General features: G+C 41.0%; 1 protein-coding gene across 5 annotated transcripts in view; it reads right to left on the reverse strand.

Moving 5' to 3' along the window:
* The window catches only part of CPEB2 (cytoplasmic polyadenylation element binding protein 2), a 110626-nt gene that overhangs the window by 69758 nt on the left and 20072 nt on the right, over nt 1-20796 (reverse strand). For all 5 annotated transcript variants that reach the window (XM_053253205.1, XM_053253200.1, XM_053253203.1 and 2 more), the window contains exon 3: nt 491-581. In XM_053253205.1, the coding sequence (XP_053109180.1) occupies nt 491-581 (91 nt within the window). The remainder of the gene's footprint in view (nt 1-490; nt 582-20796) is intronic.

The following is a 20796-nucleotide window of genomic DNA, read 5'->3' on the forward strand; positions in this document are numbered from 1 at the left end:
TCTTGAAAGTCAATTTTGACATTACTTATAGTGGCAAGAGACTTGCATCTCTTTATGATGAATGTATACAAAACCATGTCAAAAACCTGGCAACAGTGCAACTATTAGTGGAAGGGAACCCATTGCTAGATCCAGACAACTTGTGTAATTAGAGAATGGCTTTTAAATTTACCTTTTCTCAACAAGGTGATTATAGTAATTCAACCTCAGTCAATTTTGGCAGAAACTGATATGTTCAATTATTTGACTGCAGACTGGACAATTGCTCCTCTCTGTGGTGCAGAGAGAAAGCAGCATTCAAGCCCAAGATTCTATCCAAATCTCTCCTGGACAGAATGAGGGCTGATTATATCCCAAATAAGTCCTATCTTGCTTTATTCAATATAAACATAGTTAAAAACCAATTCAATATATTGAATGAATATTTTCAAGAAGGAATACAGCAATGCTCTGCTGGCTATTGAAAAATTAACCCAGCATAGTAACATACCTTTAAGAGGATCATGCTCAGCTCTCATTATATCAATAAGGGAATTTTCCAGCGAATGCATATTCAGGCTGTCATACATTCTGTTTCGATCCTAGAAGATAAATTCTTAGCATTAGATCTTCAATTCAATTATTTTAAAGAAAGGATAACTTTTTTGGCAACATAACAGATAATTGCTATTAGCCATATTCATTCAGCTTTGCAATCAGCCATATGTTTGAAATCTCTATACAAAGCATATTTCAACTTTGGGGGGGGGGAGCGTGTGATTGAGTGAGTGTGAGAAAAATATATAAAATAAGTAAAGCACGGGTATTTCTCAGAGGCATTCTTTTAAAAATGTGGTTAATTATTACAGAACTGAAGGAACAATGTTTTGCTATCACTGCTTTCCTCTCAGATTGGCACCTCAACCTGACCACACTTGCTTGGAAGCAAATTCCACTGAAATCAGTTTGTTTTAATTACAAGTATCTTTAGTAGGACTGTGCATAATGTTTTGAAGGTGAAATGTTTCAACTAGAAAATGAGCATTTCAAGTTTGAAACAGAATACCTTTTAAATAAAGGGCCTGTTTTGAACTCAGATCAGAACAATCCTGTTTTGATCTAAATGTTTTGAGTGCCATTTTGGAGCCAGTTTTTGCCTTGCTGATTGGTTTTCTGGCACTGGCTTCCGATCTCCTTGCTTCTTGGTTGGCTTGTTATCATACAAATCAAGTGTTGTCATGGGTAACTGTGCCCCCATTGGCTGGGGGGGAGGCGGGAGGGGGGACACAAAGGGGGGGGATTTCAAAGTGTATTCAAAAGCATCTGGGAGGCAGAAAAGGCCCTTATACTGTGCCTCTCTTGAAGAAGATACTTCAGGACAGGAGAGGAGGAAGAAATGTTTGATTTTGTGGTTTTCTTTTCTCAGCACTGAGTATAATCTGATGTGCTATTGCTGCTATAACTATCTGGTTTTTGGTGGATCGCGGATTGACAAAGGCAAAATGTGGGTGCCTTCCTTCCTTGAACTGTGGTTTGTTGTTTGTGAGATAGTGTTGTGGCAAGAAATGGAGTGGCAACTCTATGTCTGTGTGTGTGTGTGTTATTTCTTGGTGATGTGATGAGCTCTGTGTCTGGCCTTGAGACTAACATGCTTCTTTCACTGCTCTGCTCTACAACCTGTACTGTAAGATGTACTCAGTCAAAAAATATGGGAGAAGTTGCTCTATTTAAGCTTATGGCTATGCTTGCTGCTAAGTAAGGGTGCTGCTGTAGCAGCTGTTGCAATGCTAGGAAGTAATGTAAGGAGTCATAATTGTGTGTGAGAGAGCAACTTGTGCCAATGATGTTACTGCAGCACAGCACTGTGGCTGGCAGTGGATTCTGGGTCAAGTATTCTTTTGGGGCCATTTTGGCGCTGTGTTTGAAATGTGTGTTGTTCTATGTTGGGAGGGACAGATTCCCTTTTACTGTGTGCTTCTGCAGTGTTTTTCAGGGTAAGGTAACAAAATGTATTGCAAGTTGCAATGCAAAATTTGTTCCCCATGGGTAGCCGCTAGGGACACCAAAGTGGGTTGTGTGGTAGGGCATGATGGGTGCTACCTACCACCAAACCCACAAAAGCAATGGGCAAGCAGATGATTTTAAACAAGTTTTCAATCTTTCCCTAAATCCCCCATAGGATCCTATGACTGAAACAATCGAAATATTTTGAGTTGTTTCGTTAAAACAGCCAGGCTGACCATTTTCCACAAAATGTTTCCGCTGTTTGCATTTTGTTTTGAGCTTTAAAAAGAACACAAAATCTGTTTTGTGCACATCCCTCATATTTAGCATTACACACATATAAATTATCATTCCGTTGTTAGTAGGGTCAAGTTCTCTTTGCTATACATGTTGATACGGAAATGTGTCCATATTCTGAACAAAATTAAGTCTAAAGAGGTTAGGCTGATGAGCTGCAACCTGCCCTACAGCCACGTAGCAAATTGCAGATAATGAACTAATTAAGACCCACAGCCAAAGCTAAACGTATTTACATATCAGTTCCAAGAAATCGACATAAGTATTTTTGGGTTTTTTCTTTCCTATTTTATCATAATATACTTAACAGACCTTCAAAGATTCAGAAAACAGCTCACCCTCTGACTCCGGATTAAGTGTTATTATGAAGTGGAACACTGAGCAATGAATTCTAGGAATAATCCTAAATGGTCTGACCAGAACTACTAGGCAAAATACTATTCTTGAACTCCTGTGAATTCCTTACTGTCTAGTATAGTATAACAGGAGTTAGTAATCATCATGTTCCTTGTCTTCCCATTAATACATCACACAAACAACTCATTTTTTTCTGATCTGAAAATTTGCTATTGCCTTGAATTAAAAGCAAACATCACATACAATACCTTTAGCCTTCCATTCATGGATGCTATGAATGTTTTAGCCATACATTCAAGTGGAAGTTCTCACAAGCCTACTCATTTGTTTATCACCTTAAAATTTATATATCCAGCATTCTTAATATAAATCCAAGGTATATTACATTCTAAGAGTATAAAAATAGCAAAGTCTCCTTTGTGGATCTTGGTGGGAAAGTTTCAATTAGTCCAACTTCGACTATGGGACACTTCAGATCCAGAGAATATCTTTATACAGGTGGACCTCGATATTCACGGATGTTCTGTTCTGCAGCTGTGCCGCGGATATGGAAACTGTGAATATAGAAGCTTTGACCCCCTATGGGATCACGGGGGTTAGGTTCCCGGTTGGCCATTTCCAGCCAGAAAAGGCTGGAAATCAGCCAAATATTTCCGGGGGGAGCTCTTTAGGAGTCTCTGCCACTGCCCCAAGTTGCACAGTGCCCCCCAATGGCCACAAAAGATCAAAAATGGCCTAAATAGACTGGAAAATGGCCAAAAACTGCTCAATTTTCACGGCAGGGGGAGCTTCTTACCTTGCTCTGCTGAAAGAAATAGTCAGTCTACAATACTGACCAATTGTGATTGGCTATGATCACAACACCATAGCCAGTGTTGTGGATGCTGGCTAGATAGGCTATTCTTATGTTCAGTATTCAGCCTATACTGGCAGAAGTATTGAACTACAACAGGCCTGCTTATAAGTACACTACAATTATTTGGGTGGTGTAATTGCCCTGTGTTTCTAAATGGTATGGCCAAATTAATCAGAATTGGGTGTTTCAGTCCCTGTCAAATGCAACGGGCCAATGATGTACATGGAGGAGCCTTCAAATTGATCCAATCTGTCATGTTGATTACCTTGCAACAATGCAGTGGGGTAGTGCTCCTTCAGCACCCTGATGCCTCAACAGGCATCAAAACTATTTATACATGTGGCTTTTCTTCCCTGTCAGTCAGCCAATAACGCTTTAGGGAAGGATACAAGGTCATGATATTGCATCCTTTTCATGATGCATTACTGGGAAAATAAAATGGCCACACCATCGAGTAGCCATTTTTCCCTCCAGAAGTTTAAATAGTGCTGCTGCCTATCAAGGTGCTGAAGCGGGATCATTCATCATGTTGTTACAAGGTAAATCCTGCAATTAATCTGATACAGGACACCCTAGAATCAGATCTTATTGGAAAACATTTTCTTTGGGCCTTATCCAATGAATGATTGTCCAGTAGGGCACAGAACATATCAGTTCCAATTAACAAACCAATTCACTCACAATCCAGCTGAACAGTTCCTGGGAGCATAAATGTGTTAATGCAATGCTATGCATATGTAAATGCCACTATTTTGCATAGACAGGAACAAATGAAAGGATGAGTAAATCAATAGCCCTGCATAGGGTTAGCAGAATTATTATGAAGTCCTAGCAGGAGAAATGTAACAACTTTGGAAAACCATGAGACTAAAATAGTCAAAGGTTGGTCAAGTTGTTTCTGCTTTCAAATGCCTTCTTTAGGATACATATAAACATTTAGTGTAGCTTAAGTTATTTCTCTGTATTATACATTCTTTATTAAGTTTTTGTTGTCAAACTCTGTAGTCTTGTTAGAGATTTCAGACTTCCTGGCCAATAATATGGCTAAGGCATGGGTTAAACATGCATGAATTCTTGATCTTCAGACAGTTTTCTAAAAAATGGCACCAACTTTGGTCAGGAGCACAGGAAACCTGTCCTCCATGAATTTGTCTAAGCCCATTTTAAAACTGTCCAAGCTGTGGGGCCATCACCACATCCCATGGAAGAGAATTCCATAGATTGATTATGTGCTGTGTGAAAGTACTTCCTTTTGTTGGTGTAGTGATCAGCCTCCACTCCCTCTAAAGTGTTAACAGTGAGTGAATCCTTCTCGACTGGCAGGCTGGAGAACTCCAGGACAGCCAATCAGTATATCAGATGCGTGGGACCTAAAGATCAGTTGCTGGGAGTTCTGGGAACAAGTAGGGCAGTTTTTGTTGGACAGAAGCGGGTGCGGAAAGTCTTAGTGAGGGGCATGGAGTTTTTGCTCCCTCACGGTCAAAGCCAGCATGGAGGTTTCTCACATGAAATAACTGCAGATCCTTGAAAGACAGGATTGCAGGAAGCTTGATTCGCATCAGGTTTTGGGTGAGTTTTCAAGGAAAGGAGGATTCAGCATAGGGAACAGTTTGTTAGATTTTGCATTAGAAACTTATATTTCTTTGTGTGTGATTTGCATATTCTTGATACTGTTCTATTATAGTTTAATTGCAATGTAATTGAAATAAGATACACTAGTGTATGCTCAACCCACCTCGGGTGTTACAAAATACTCTGTAAACTTTTAAGGTGCCCAAATGCAACCTGATTCTGAAGCCTAAGGGCAACCTATTTTTGTAACCTACTAAGTATCTGTGAGTGTGTTTAAAACCTGAAAGCCTTGGACAGAATCAGTCTGCAGTAATTGAATAAAACTGCTTTTGTGTGTGTGTTCTTTTAATAAGCCTCTCAGACTTGGTTTTTAACTCAGGCAAAGGGGGAGGGGGTGGAAGGGGGATTTCTCTGGTGAAAAAGACAGATGCTACAGTTGGCCTAAAATTCCTGGCCTTCAGTTTCAGGGGATGACCCCTGGTTCTAGGGATGTGAGAGAGGGAGAAAAATGTCTCTCTACCCACTTTCTTTACTAAAACCTGGCACCTTATCCCATGACTCAGCAGCTATCAGTATTTCTCATCCTGTATAAATTTATACATGGAATTTTTTTGTATTTGCCCAGTACCCAGTTACAGAGAGATCTTGGATTAAAGCACCCAATCCACTGGTCTGGTTCTCTGCAAGTTTTGGGGTGCTTTCTGGCAGCAGTTTAAATCTACCGGAAATACAGAAAGGTTTTAGGAGAAGCCCAGCCAGGCAGCTAAACAGGGATGACTCAGCATTTCTTGTCCCCCATGTGAGCTAACTCTGAGACAAAGGCTTTAATTTGCTACAGTTGGCCTAAAATTCCTGGCCTTCAGTTTCAGGGGATGACCCCTGGTTCTAGGGATGTGAGAGAGGGAGAAAAATGTCTCTCTACCCACTTTCTTTACTAAAACCTGGCACCTTATCTAATGACTCAAGAGCCTTTGTCATAGCATTCGACAAAATACTTTGTCAAACGTAACGCGTTTTGGAAGTCCAAGTATACTATGTCAACTGGATCACCTTTATCCACATGCCTGTTGACATTCTCAAAGAATTCCAGAAGATTAGTGAGGCAAAACTTGCCCTTGCAGAAGCCATGCTGGTTCTCCTTCAACAAAACCTGTTCTTTTGAGTTTTTAACAATTTTGTCCTTAAGTATGCTTTCCATCAATTTACTCAGCACAGAAGTTAAACTAACGAGCCTGTAATTTCCTAGATTCCCCCTGGATCCGTTTTTGAAAATCAGTTACATTAGCTATTTTCCAGCCCTCTGGTACAGAGCCTGATTGTAGGGACAAGTTACATATTTTTGCTAGGAGATCAGCAATTTCACATCTGAGTTTCTTCAGAACTCTAGATTGGATGCTATCTTGCCCTGGTGATTTGTTACTTTTTAGTTTTGCAAGATAGTTTAGAACATCCTCTCGTCACCTCAAACTGGCCTAATTCTGCAACCTCTAAGCCTGAGAAGCTCAGTTCCAGAGTAGGAATATGTTCAGTATCCTCTGCTGTGAAGACAGATGCAAAGAACTCATTCAGCTTCTCTGAAATCTCCTTGTCTTCCTTAATAATCCTTTTCATGCCCTCATAATCTAAGGGCCCAACCACCTCCCTGGCAGGTTTTCTGCTTCTGATCTATTTAAAGAAATTTTTGTTATTCCCCTTGAAACTCCTAGATATATGCTCCTCAAACTCATTTTTGCATTCCTTAATGTCTCCTTGCATTTCTTTTGCCAGAGTTCAGTAGTAGTAGTAGTAATAATAATAGTAATAATAAATCAATTTCTATGCCACCCTTCCAAAAATGGCTCAGGGCAATTTACACAGAGAAATAATAAATAAATGATGGATCCCTGTCCCCAAAGGGTCCACTGGAGGTTAGCCACGCTTGCATCCTCCTGAACTTGGTACCTTTCCTCCTCCTTGATATACATTCCAACTGAGCTTCTATTATTGTGGTTTTGAATAAGTTCCATGCTTTCTGGAGCAATCTGACCCTCCCAACATTCCCTATCAGCATCCTTTTTATTGATCCTCTCATTTTTGAGAAGTTTCCTCTTCTGATGTCCAGTGTATCCATCCTGGGCTTCCTTAGCAGTGCAACACTAGCATATAAGCTGAAATGGATCACACTATGGTCACTGTTCCCCAGTAGTTCTACAACTCTGACATCTTGTACTAGGTCCTGGGCTCTACTCAGGATTAAATCCAAAGTCACCTTCTATCTGGTTGGTTCCATGACCAACTGTTCTAAGGCACAGTCATGTAGTATGTCTAGAAGTTTGGCCTCTCTGTCAATAGGGATGTGCATGGAAGCAGCGCGGGGAAGTTTGAAGGTGGGGGGGTGACTTTAAGGGTGGGGGAGGGTGCACTCACCCCTCCTGCCCCTTTCTCTCCACTGGTGTTCCATTGTAAGCTGGTCTGGCGAGGCAGCAGCGCACCTCTCTGCCGCCCAAATCCCCTAATTGGACCAGAAGCAGAAGTGCTCAGCACGTGTGTGCATGCACACTGTGCACATGCCCCGCACCTCCAAATCGGTTCCATGCACATCCCTATCAGTCAATACGCAAATGTGAATTTGCCCAGTTTATGTGAGAGTAACTGAAATCACCCATTATTACAGCTCTGATCTTCTTTCAGTCCTCGTATTGTTGCCCATAATGATTCCATGGAGGACTCTGGTCCTCCTAGGTTTTCTGACTTGTTGGATTCTATCCCTTCTTTAATACACAGTGCTACTCCACCCCCAATCCTCCCCTCCCATGATGAGTCACCTGGAAGCATACTTCAGGCTGAGAAAAGGCATTTTGCCAGAGTTTGTGTATGCTTTTAACAGAAGCAGCAGAAATACCAGAGAACTCAAGAGACTTTAGCCAAGAGCTCAAATTTAAAATCACCTTTAAAAGCAGTGATTCCCTTTATATTAAGCAGGGAAGGAGCAACTGGCCCTACCCAACCCCAGCACAACATCCCTCTAGTTGTTCTGGTGTCTACATTTCTTCAGATTGTGAACCCTTTTGGTACAGGGGACCATCTTATTTATTATTCCAAGTAAACCACTTTGAAAACTGCTGAAGAGTAGTATATAAATATATGTAATAGTAATCATTTTTCTTCAGTGCACTTGCATAATTCAATAGCTGGCAACTGTAGCTACAAAGATCTAACTGTACATAACAAACAGCGTGACTTTGAAGAAGTGAGAACATACCTAGAACAGGCAGCAATTCCCACTACAATTTCCAGTTCCATTCTCCTTAGTTCATCAAGTTCCAATTAGTTATACATTCTTTAATAATAAAAAGGAACAGAGAGGAGCCAAGCTCGGATACATTTTCATTTCAAAACAGCAATAGAGCAGAGAGTCATACTTCCAAGTAATATACAAGATAGAGGCATAAGGTGACACCTTAAAAGTGAATTTTAAAAAGCTGTCCCACTTGGTATAGCTGCCCCCTAACAACATGTATACATTCAGTTGTAATTCCAATGAGAATATGCTTTTTCTGCATTTTGCCAGAATCTCATGCACACACTCCACATCTCGCTCATCCAGACTGAATTCGAACAGTTTCTGTGGCTTGCATTCATATGCACATTTCTAGTTCTTCAAGGAAGGGTAAATCAGAGGAGAGAAAACCTCAAAATTTGTCTAAGAGAATTTCATGTGGGGAAATTAATAACTCCTTGAGCCTTCCAAAATGCAGCAAATGCAAGATTTACCTGGAACACTCACTCTTGGTCACTAATCCTGAAGGACACCGATGTGGACCACATGAACAACCAACAGAACTAATCACTGGGTTGGAACTACACAGAGATAAAGTGCTTATGAAAACAACTTCTTGCCTATAACAACCCACACAGAGGCTTTCTATAGTATATGGTATGATGTGGACTAGATTGGCAGGGAGGAAGTGATTGGTTGGGAATCTACCAGAGCTGCTTGCTGGCTGAGTGTGTGTTTCTGCTCCTCTTCCTCCCAGGTACTGCCTATTTAGGCAAGGCTCTGCCCACAGGTACAAACTGAAGTGCGAGAGCACAAGGACTCTTGGCCTTTACAGCAGAGGCACAATGGCCCTGATTCTACTCTGAAGACTCCCGTCTCCCTCATCCTGGTGCTTATGGAGAAATCAGAAATGGAAGTGAAACACCAGCAAAGTAGCTGGAGAACTTGATTAGTTTAATTGGTGTGGCCACAGTGGCTCAAGCCAGGACTGAGTGATGAAGTGGTGCCTAAAGTGTCTGCTTAAGTTTTTTAAAAATTGTTTAACTGGTTTTAACATTTTAAACTTCTGACCATTATTAGCCATTTTAGTTGTGTCTAGTTTTAATTTTGACTTATTAAGCGGGGGTGGGGGGGTGGAGAGAGAAAAGGCCCTGACCTTCATCTGATTTAAATATGCAACCTAATTCAAAGCAGAGCAAAACCGACAAGCTTGTCTTTCAAACATTGGCACCAAAGTCAATACTAGCCTATTCAGTCCCAACTGCTAATAGATTTGAACTTTAAAAGGAAAGCGTTGAGTTGGAGGCTGAAGAAGCTGTTACTAGGTCTGTATCCTCAACAGTTAAGTTCCCCTCCCCTACAAGTAAATTCTCAGGGGATTCTTCTTATTTAAAAACTTCTGGCTGAGAAAGTTCACTTGTTACTTGAATGATGCAGCATTTTGGCTCACCAATAAATGAGGTTGTGAAGATTCTGATCCACCTAGTTAGCCTGGTCACTCGTCAAAACCAGTTTCTGACAAACAAACTAACCATGTTCCTTCTCCACCTTTAGAAAGTTTAAGTGATCTTGGCACCCTTTCATAAACCAGAATCTGTGGAGTGTCTGGCTGCAAAGCCCTTGAGGAATACTCCAGCGAATCCAAGGGGATTACCACCTGGTAAGCCTACCGGGTGGTCCCTGAGACCTTGGGTTGGGGCGGTATAAAAATGTGCTAAATAAATAAATAAATAAATAAATGTTTACCCACATAAATGATTTATCCCATGCCAGGATTCCATCCCAAGTACTAAACAATCTTAGGCAGCTGCTGGATATTAGACTATCTAACCAGAATTCTGTTGAATTATCATCTACTTTGTGAGGATTCTTCTCACTACCTACTTAAATCAAGACTGTCTACACCGGCTGAAATTCCACCTGATGAGCTTGGCATAGTTTAGGTTCAGAAAGACAGACACCTCTGTTCCCAGAGAAGCATGGGAAGACCAGGGGTTTGATCAAAGGAAACTCTAGATTCAACCTTGCCCCATCATAGTCCTCTCTCCTCTATGGCTGAGCACACTATGCAAGCATTTAACAACTGTCCCTCAGATAACATACTCTTAGTGCTCAGGAAAACTCCACTTTTCATTTCTGTACCCATGCCTCAGCATGAAAAGACATGGGTAATGTAAAGATTTCTTGATTTACAGGAACTGGGTTCACCAATCTCTTTATATAACTGTGCTCCCAAACCAATAGCGGACTCCTCTAATGCAGTCATGATTTGACAATGGGAGTGTTTTTAGTGGGACAGGAATACTTAATCCAACAGATCTTGCTGACTGGTGTTCCTTGACTCAAGGTAACACGTGACTCAAGGTAACACGTGACTCAAGGTAACACTCACCTAAAGATAATTTCCTGGAATGTATCAGTCTGGGAAAATTTTAAAAAAGAGGGACAAACTTTTTCTCCAGTATCCACATTCCTTTGATATAATTCTGCTACAGAAAACTTGGTCCACTAGTAACAGCTCCAGGGAAGGTTTTACAATCCATTCTCTTAATGCTGTGTGAGTCATCAATAAAGGTTGCCCTAGCTCATGTCGGGCAGGCCTGCCTTGTCCAAACCTCATTGTCAAAATAACTTTCCAAAAAAAATATGGTTTGCTTGCTCTTGGAATCCATCTGAAATTCAAATCTAGTGGTGGGGTTTTTTTAAATTAGTATTATTATTCATGTTTATTTGCCTCCTAAAGCCTAACATTTGCTTAAAAGGAGGTCTGGTCCAAGGTAGAACATTATTTATTTTCCTTGTCCACAAAATTTCCTGCGGCTTATTTGTTTATAGATTTTCAATGCCAGAATTGGATCCAGCAACCACCTCTTGGAAGAGAAATCCCCATAGTTAATAGGCCTTAAGGAGGAAACATTATTCCCCTGTAGGAACCCTAAAGGTCAGCATCTGAATTTTGCTGGCTTCTGCTTGGCCCAGTTACAGTATAGATTGGCTCTACTTATCCTTAATGGAGTGGGTGGTTCCTGGTAATAGCAAAGGAGAATTCACCTTTTCTAATTACTATGGTTCAAGTGCTGTGGAATGCTACCTGGTTTACAGAAGTGCCTTTCAGTTAATACAGACCTTTTACATCAGACTCAGAATAAACAGTGATCATCAGTCTTTGGTATCCCATGTCCTAATTCTAGAAACTGGTGTGCGACTATCCCAGTTCCTTCAAGTTAATACAATTGAAGATTCCTGAAGGCTAAGGGTGAAATGGTCACCCTGTCTGAGCAGCTTTATTGAAACCAAGCTGAACTCTGCCCGAGTTGTTCAGCTAACATTTATCATATTATCTGGCCAGTCACCCTCTAGTCATTAAGGCTTATGAGGAAGTAATCAGTTTTTTTAGGAAGGAAAACCTTCCTGATTGAGGACCACTATAACAGAGGCTTTAGCTTTAGCTCAAATTAGGTCGGTAGTACAGGAGAACCCTGTTATATTCAGGGGTTCCGTTCTGGGTGTGTGTGTGTTATGAAACTGTGGAGAACAGGCCATTAGGGCAAGGGGGATGGGGGGGGGTTACATTCCTGAAGCAGCATTGCAAAAGGGCAAATACGGCGTAGAGGGGCTGGTGCAAACAATGCAGGGGGCTGGTGAAAATGGGACAAAAATGCGATGGAAGTGGGGGGAATAGTGCCCTACCATGCTCTTTGTGTCCCCAGATGTCCACCAATACCCCTCAAAGTAAAAATAAAATTATGTTTTTTCATGAGAAACCGCGTTTTTCTCCTCTCTCTTTTTTCAAACACAGAAACAAGCCAAAAAATGGCTCCTGTCCTCAAAATGACAGGCAGAAATGACCTCGGAAGTAGTTTCCGCCCATCCCCAACCCACAGTTATGTGAGTCTTAACACTTTAAATGCCTAATTTTTTCCACGTATACTGAGGTTGGGTGGCAATTACCCAACTGCAGATACATGCACCTGCAGATGCCAGGTCCATGATTAACGAGGTTCTCCTGTACGCAATGGTTTGATGCAGAATGCATTTCTGCAAAAAGGACACTTAGAATTATTTATATCTGCTATAGAGAATCTGGGCAGTGTAGCCTTCTTCAAGAATACAAGCACTGTTCCGTCTAAGCCGTATGCACGTGCATGCGCTCACACATTTTCTGATGTCCACACAGTTAATTTTAGATCCCGCTCAGGTTGAATCAGGAAGGCCCCACTCTGAATGCAGGTGTGCACCCACTGCCTTGATACTGCCACCCAGAACAAAACTCATTCCGCACATAAATGAAAAAAATTAGAGAGAACACTGACTACAAGGCCCTTTTATACCACAAAAAATTAAGAGCCAGCTGGACAATAGAGAAAGCACTGGAAAGGACTATATTTCTCAGCATTCCTCACGTGATCCTTAAGTGGCCCTTGGAACCAGTAAGCAAACTGTTTGAGAACCAGGTCCCATTCAGAGGTATAACACAGTAGTTCTTTGTGGAACCATGCCACTATCCAGATTTCAGGGAAATCAGTGTAGTGGCTTTTGTGCACAAAGTTTTGAAGTTTAACCTTTTGTCATTTAAAACCACAGCAATCAGAGCAGTTGAGATGGGAACAACCACCTCCAATTATTCATTCATTCATTCTATTTTTATACCGCCCTCCCAAAGTGGCTCAGGGCGGTTTACAATTAAAACAAGACCATTAAAACCAATAACAGTTAAAACAGAAATATAAACAATATAAAACATCAATTAACAATTAAAACATCATAAAAAACAATTAAACAACCAGAACAATCAAAAAACCTTGGAAACCAGGTTACAGCATTAAAACAATTAGAACTAATTAAAAACGCTGGAAGGCCAGGCCAAACAGATAGGTTTTAAGTGCTCTCCTGAAGGTCAATAGAGAATTCAGATTATGGATTTCTGCCAGGAGTGCATTCGACAGCCCAGGAGCAGCTACAGAGAAGGCCCGCCTCCAAGTCACCACCAAATGAACTGCTGGTAACTGGAGATGGACCTCCTCAGATGATCTTAACGTGCGGTGGGGATCATGTAGAAGAAGGCGCTCTCTAAGATAACTCGGACCCAAGGCATTCAGGGCTTTAAAGGTAATAATCAGCACTTTGTATTTTGTCGAGAAACATATTGGCAGCCAGTGTAACTGTTTCAAAACAGGCATAATATGGCCTCTCCGGGTTGCCCCAGAGACCAATCTGGCTGCCGCATTCTGAACTAACTGAAGTTTCTGGACTACATACAAAGGCAGCCCCATGTAGAACACATTGCATTAGTCAAGCCGGGAGGTTACCAGCTGATGCACCACTGTTTTGAGGTCATCCTCTTCAAGGAATGGGCGTAGCTGTCGAATCAGCCGAAGCTGATAGAAAGCACTCCTGGCCATGGTCTCCACCTGAGATACCAGGGTGAGGCCTGGGTCCAGGAGCACTCCCAAGATGAGCACCTGCTCCTTCTGGGGGAGTGTAACCCCATCCAGCACAGGAAGATCTAACACACCCCTCAGATTCTGAGCCCAACAATAAGCACCTCTGTCTTGCTTGGATTCAGCTTCAATTTGTTCTCCTTCATCCAGCCCATTACTGCCTGTAGGCAGGCATTAGAGAATGAGTGCCATTTCCTGAAGATGAAAAGGAGAAGTAGATTTGGGTGTCATCAGCATATTGATAACAGTCAGCACCAAACCTCCTGATGACCTCACCCAGCAATTTCATGTAGACATTTAAAAGCATTGGTGACAGAATGGAGTCCTGAGGGACTTCATATAACAGCTCCCATTTTGAGGAGCAACTGTCACCAAGCTCCACCATCTGGAATCTACTTGAGAGATAGGAGCGGAACCACTGCAAGGCAGTGCCCTCTATCCCCAACTCCCCCAGGTGATCCAGAAGGATACCATGGTCGATGGTATCAAAAGCCGCTGAGAGATCCAGAAGAACCAGCAGAGTCACACTCCCTCTGTCCATTCCCCCGTAAATGTCATCCATCAGGCTGACCAAGGCTGTCTCAACCCCATAGCATACAATAAAGCCAGTTTGAAATGGGTCTAGATAATCAGTTTCCTGCCTGGACTGCCTGGAACTGGTCGGCCACCACCCTCTCAATCACCTTGTCCAACCAAGGGAGATTGGAAATTATTCCAAAACCCGTCCTATTCCAAAACTCATGATTCTCCTCTTCACTTCTCTTAAGTGGAAGTTCCATTAACAGTATTTGTCAGGATGTATTGACTGTGAGGTGTTGTGTATACAGCACCCAACAGTATTGTGGCTTACAACTGAGTAATGATGAATGGGAAAGAAAGATCATAACAGCAATAATACTGGATTGTTTGGGTTTTTGTTTTTTGTTTTTTAAAGGACCACAAAGGGAATGACTAAGTGGCAAACATGTGGAAGACAAGGGCATGCCCTTGAGAGCCAACCCTCCAATAATGTACCACATCTGCAGAAAATGCATCCTTCTCAGACCCAGACAACATAGGAAGCTGAGAAACAAAAAGGAAACTGGTGTTTTACAGGAGTAAGACAAATTCCACACAGTATACACAGAATGACATCTGTATGCCTATGCCACACAAAACCCCTTATAACAATCAGTGTTCATAATGAAATTCCAAACTACTGTCTGGAAGGGCTCTGGGAGCACTTGATGCTGCAGCATTGCTAAAACTAAGTGAGTGTAGACCAGCTCACCAGTTCTTTGATGAGAGACCAATGGAAGCTTCATGTAGGAGAGGAAGGATTAGGATAAAAATATAAAGTCCTCGGAACATTTCACCTGTTCCTTCTCTGACAATCAAATTTATTCTTGTGGTATTAAAATAGCCTCCTTTATTACTACCATGCCAGGACAAGGAAAGCTCTGTTTGAACTTGATCTCCCTCCAGTTCTCAAACACGTCTATACTCCACTTGTCTTTCCTGTAAAGCACCATGTACACCGACAGCAGTATAATAATACTAAAAGATTGTTCAGTATGCCAGTTTAAAATGTGGACATAATTGCAAGCTGAAATTGTCTCAACTTCTGCTTTATTAAAAGTATATGCCAACATTGCCTCATTCTGAAAAAGCTTTGCTTCAATTATTAATTTTGGCTGCTCCTTTGATCCCCAAGCATTCACACTGAATCCAATCTCTATGGATTAACTATAGCTATGGAAGCACAAATACAATGAACTATTCAAGTAGTAACCTATACTGTGATTGCTGGCAAAGATCTACCTGATGACCCACAATAATGCCATTATTGAAATTAGAATACGTCTATAAAAAGGTATTGCTATACAATATACAGTTCAGGTGGTAAAACCTTTACTGGGTATCAAGAGAGAGACTCTTGGCTTGCATTAAGGAATCAAAAGATGACTTTCAAGTAAGTAAGTGATGTTAAGTCTAAAAGAACAGTTACTAAAATATGCATGACTTTTCAGCCTAAGAGAATTTTGAAAACCAATTTCTAGGTTTTCTGAAACTTAGATCTATATCCTTGTCTAATCCTGCGCTGGTCATAAAATATGAAGATATACACAGAGTGCCCAAAGCATTGTACAACCTAGAGACCAAAACTTGCAAACATACACATGGTGTGGCTGCGCAACCCAGGAAGCAGGGCATATAAATTTTCCATAATTTTATGGAACACCAGTAATAAAATCCATGTGGACCACATTATTCCAGATAATCAAAACAGATGAGCTAAGCTCATACTCTCCAACATTTCACAGATGAAAATGGTTACATTTGTAACCACCAATTCTCACACTGATTACTACTGAAGCACCCACTTCACTATTACACATTGCTGAAGACCGAATTAAACGTGCTATATGCAGCACACTGCATGCTGCCTTAGCGTTGTGCACCCATTTACATGCAGGAGCAGTAGACACATGAGGCATCCACCCACTGACTTGGAGATAATTTCTAGACACTCTGAGGGGGGAGTCAAATCCTAAAGCAAGCCTTAACCAATTTTCTTTGGATCCTGGAGCCAAACAATGGACACTTATTAATAAACAATATTTAAGAAGTTGTTGATACCTTGCCCTTCCAGTACACTACTGCTCGGTGCAGCACTTTACAAAATTACCAGACCTAGTGGTGACATTGTAGAGGGGGAGGATAAATGGGCATCCCAAGAGTCAAAAATAGGGACCATGGTTTACCAGGGACAGATTTCAGAAAATAGTAATGTCCCTGATCAGTAGAGACAGCTGCAGCCTATAGGCTCCTCAGACCCATGTTCAGGTACTTAAGCTAAACAAACATATTGGGAGTTTACCAAATCATACCAATAAATGGCTTCCTAGACTGTGCTCATGTGATATTAAGCACACTTGAGGAGGGGGTCTTCAGGGTTCTCACTTCTTGTACCATTTGCAGACATTTTAGTGACAGGAATACATAACGGTCACACACACCCCAAAAGGAACATGTTTAGTGAAGTCACATTGGGATAGCCTATAGTACTTTTTGGCTCTATTGCATACAGTGTAAAAAACCACACTATTGGTGGTGAACAGTGGTATCCTATGAAGGAGAACAAGTAGTCCAACTTCTACAATATTAAAAATGCAGAAACTGTGAAAGAACTAAACAGAGTATTACTCTTCTTGTGTTTTTAAAAAACACACGAAACAGTTCCCCTTTCTTCCTCACTTTAATTCTTCATTTAGTGTAGAGTTAAAGAGTAACAGGTACTTAGGGCACATTTTTTATGCTGAAGTAATAGTTTCTTCAACCATGGACTAAGACCAGGAGAGCTGGTCTTGTGGTAGCAAGCATGACTTGTCCCCTTAGGTAAGCAGGGTCTGCCCTGGTTGCAATGAAAGGGAGACTAGAAGTGTGAGCACTGTAAGCTATTCCCCTCAGGGGATGGAGCCGCTTTGGGAAGAGCAGAAGGTTTCAAGTTCCCTCCCTAGCAGTATCTCCAAGATAGGGCTGAGAGAGACTCCTGCCTGCAACGTTGGAGAAGCCACTGCCAGTCTGTGAAGACAACACTGAGCTAGATAGACCAATGGTCTGACTCAGTATCTGGCAGCTTCCTATGTCCTATGTTCCTAACACATTCTCAGGTTAAGCAAATAAACAGAGGCTCAAGTTAAAATATAGACAAGCATTTCTGGGTACATTCCAGCCCAAATCATTTTTTAACCCAACAGTCAGATGACAATAAGTTTAAAAGCCACTTAATAGGAAAGAGGTAGCAGGAACTCAGTACAGCTTGAACATGTGGTATGGAGTTTCTTGAAAAATAGTTCTCATACAGTAACCAATATTAGAAGAAAAGAAGAAAATGGTATTAAAATTTGATACACCATACTTGCAGAAGATGAGATTAACCTGTTCAGAGAGCCTACAGAATTTTAGAAACCAGTACATTCATGGTGGGGCAGGGGGCTATTTGTTATTGGCAATGACGAAGGAATAATTTAAAAGCTGTATGTTAGAGTGAGGGAAGGATTTTAGTGTCACAATTTTTTTAATGAAAGGATCACAACTCATATTTAACATGGAGGGAGAAAGGCTTATGAAAACTCAGCAGCATCTATCTCCTTGGAAAACTCATAAGATTTTCAAATACAAGAGATGGAAATTGCTGGTTCTCTTAGTCTTGAGAGTCAATCTTGTGAAGTGAGTGAAATCACGGCATAGCTATGTTAGTAACTATAAAATCTTTATAGCTTCCCATATTGTGCTTTCCCCAAACACTGAAATTGTCAAGTCTGTAGCTTTTGTTTACACCTCAGAACTACTGAGCTAGTATTTCTGACCTAATTTAACATATTTGTCCCAAGTTTCTCATGCAGATCCTAGAATTATTTTGAATACAACACTTTTCCCTCCTGTTATTTTCTATGCAAATTAAAAAATTTAATGGAGGCCTACTGCACAGCTGGCCACAAAGTATCAAGGACTACAGTGGTCACTGAGCCAATAACTAAATGTTTGGACAATCAGAGCATTTGCAAGTTTGGCACTTTAATGCTTTCATTTCTCCTACTATCAAAGAATGTTCTGCTTAACACTCAGCTTTAAAAATAAAAAAACAAAAAAATAAAAAAACCCAACAACCACCCAAATCAGATATTATGAATGCTTTACCTGGGACTGAATTTGGTAAATTTCAAACAGAAAATGTGTTTTCATAAAATTAGTCTTGATTATATTGGTCTGTGTGTAAAATCATAGATTTCCTGCTGTTGCAGGGGAGCAAGAGAGAGGGCATGCCCTTGCTTCTTGGCTTCTCAGAAGCATCTGGTGGGCCACTGGGTGAAACAGGTTGTGGGACTAGATAGGCCTTGGGCCTGATCCAGCAAGGCTGTTCTTAAATCTCATGTACTGCATAAATCTCTGTAAAATGAGATACTGAAAATGATCTCTTAACTACTAATCCAGAGTCTAGTATCCCCTCAAACCTCTTTCAGAGTTTTGTGCCATTTTGTACTACAAATTCTAAGGTTCTCTTCTGCCTTCTCTAAACATGTACCTGACATCTCCAGTCAGGGTTTGTCAGCAACCAAAACCCAACATTTTCATATTCCTTAGCTGCTGCTGATCCATTCACACAGCATGCAATAATTTCATCTTTTCTTTGGATTCTTTTACCTCTAAATGCTTTTGACGCATGGCATTAGCTGACGCTTTCTGGACTTTGCTCTGCAGAAGCTTAGCTGCATACCTAATCATAATTGTTCACTCTATTCAGGTAACTGATTGAACTAGACCCAGCCACCTCCATAGGAGGAAAAACAGTGAAGATAAAGAATTTTGCAGAAGCCTCGTAATTTCCTTTGACAGGTCTTATCTAGAAGGTTGAGGAAAACAGATAAAATAATGCAAGATTTTAGCAGCAGGACACACATTTATGAAAATTCACTGCCTGTGCTTACTGAATCTAATCCTATTCTGAAGCGCATAAGTACACTGTCATTCTCCAATATTATTCAGATTGCTTAAGTACTATGTAGCTTCCCCATTAGAAGTAGCTGAATTCCCCACCAAAAAGTATGCAAATATATCTGCAACCTGTGTATCAGGCTTAATATGTAGACCCAGGGCCATAGGTACGGTTCTGAATACTACTAAAGGGTGTGTCTAACTGACCTTGTATCTTCTTCCACCAAGGCCTTGTCCAGTACTTGTCTTTCCAGCTCTGGACAGTTAGCATGATCTAGCAACATAATACAAGTCTGGCAAAGTTGTCTTAAAAGTTGTTTGCAATTGCCCAGGACCAGAGGATCATTAATACCTCCTGTCTCATGCAAAGTTGCCACCAGGGCAGAAGCAACTTGACCCAAAACCTCTTTTGAATGAGATACAATTACTTTGGTTAAACACCATAATAAACAGGTTTAAGTCAAGAAATGCCATATTTTACCAATGAAGAAAGAATACAAACAACTAAGTGAAAAAAGTGCAGTATAAATAGAGTCTTCAGGAAACTGGCTTGTTTACCTTGTAAATTATATTTTAAGTAGGACAAGGACATGTGAAGACAGTTTTCAGCCAAGTACAATGATTATTCAATGGGTTATGTTCAGAAGTGTACAGCTGCCATAATCCCTAGCTTCAATTTTCTTTAATGCACTGTAAATCCACAGGTGGCCATTTTATTTATTTAGCTTTTATTGCTACATACTGATTTCTTGTTGATCAGACCATTGTACACCTCCCATATGCCATAAGAGCTCTGGCAATGTGCAACATAAGGTCCTATGGAACTCATACTACTAGGTTTCTGAGGGAGCAAATCCAATAGCACCTTGAAGAATGTACCTCACCCCACCAAGACTGAACTGGATTGGTTTCTTTCCAACATATACAACACACTGAAGCAGACACCTGTCATTTGGTTGGGCCACCTCAAGATACAGATGGCCCTGGTCCCAGTTGTAGCCTGGGTTCTCACACCATTGCAATACAGGGGCATTCTTTCAGCAGACAACTTCTTAAGGAGGCAGGGGCTACATTTCTCCTATGTGACTCCATCAGGAACATCTCCAGGCCAGCCAATTCCTCTCCTGGAAGATGTACAGCAAGCACTGGTTGGTTGTACTTGGCTGCTGCTCAGGACAATCTGGTTCTGTACATTTGCCATTTTCTGTCACACTGGGAAATTCTTCAAAGTATATAAATATTCATCATATACAGCAGCAGAATGCACACTGGTGTTTCACAGCTTAAGGATACCACATTTTCCAGCTGAACAGAGTCAGACACAAAGTGCTCGTTCTGTATGTCTGAGCTGACACACCTTTCCTCATACTGTCTCCTGCTAAGTTGCCTAAAGTAAATCCAATAGTGCAATGAACAAACTCCTGGTTTCTTTCACTATCACAAAGTGCCATGCAGATTTGTATATGTGACTCAAAAGCATATATGTTCTCAAGAATGGTTAATGTCTTGTTCACTAGAATTGGTTTCATTGTATCCCTTCTGCCATTTTTCAG

This window comes from Hemicordylus capensis, chromosome 5, assembly GCF_027244095.1.
Source record: "Hemicordylus capensis ecotype Gifberg chromosome 5, rHemCap1.1.pri, whole genome shotgun sequence".
Lineage (NCBI taxonomy): Eukaryota > Metazoa > Chordata > Lepidosauria > Squamata > Cordylidae > Hemicordylus > Hemicordylus capensis.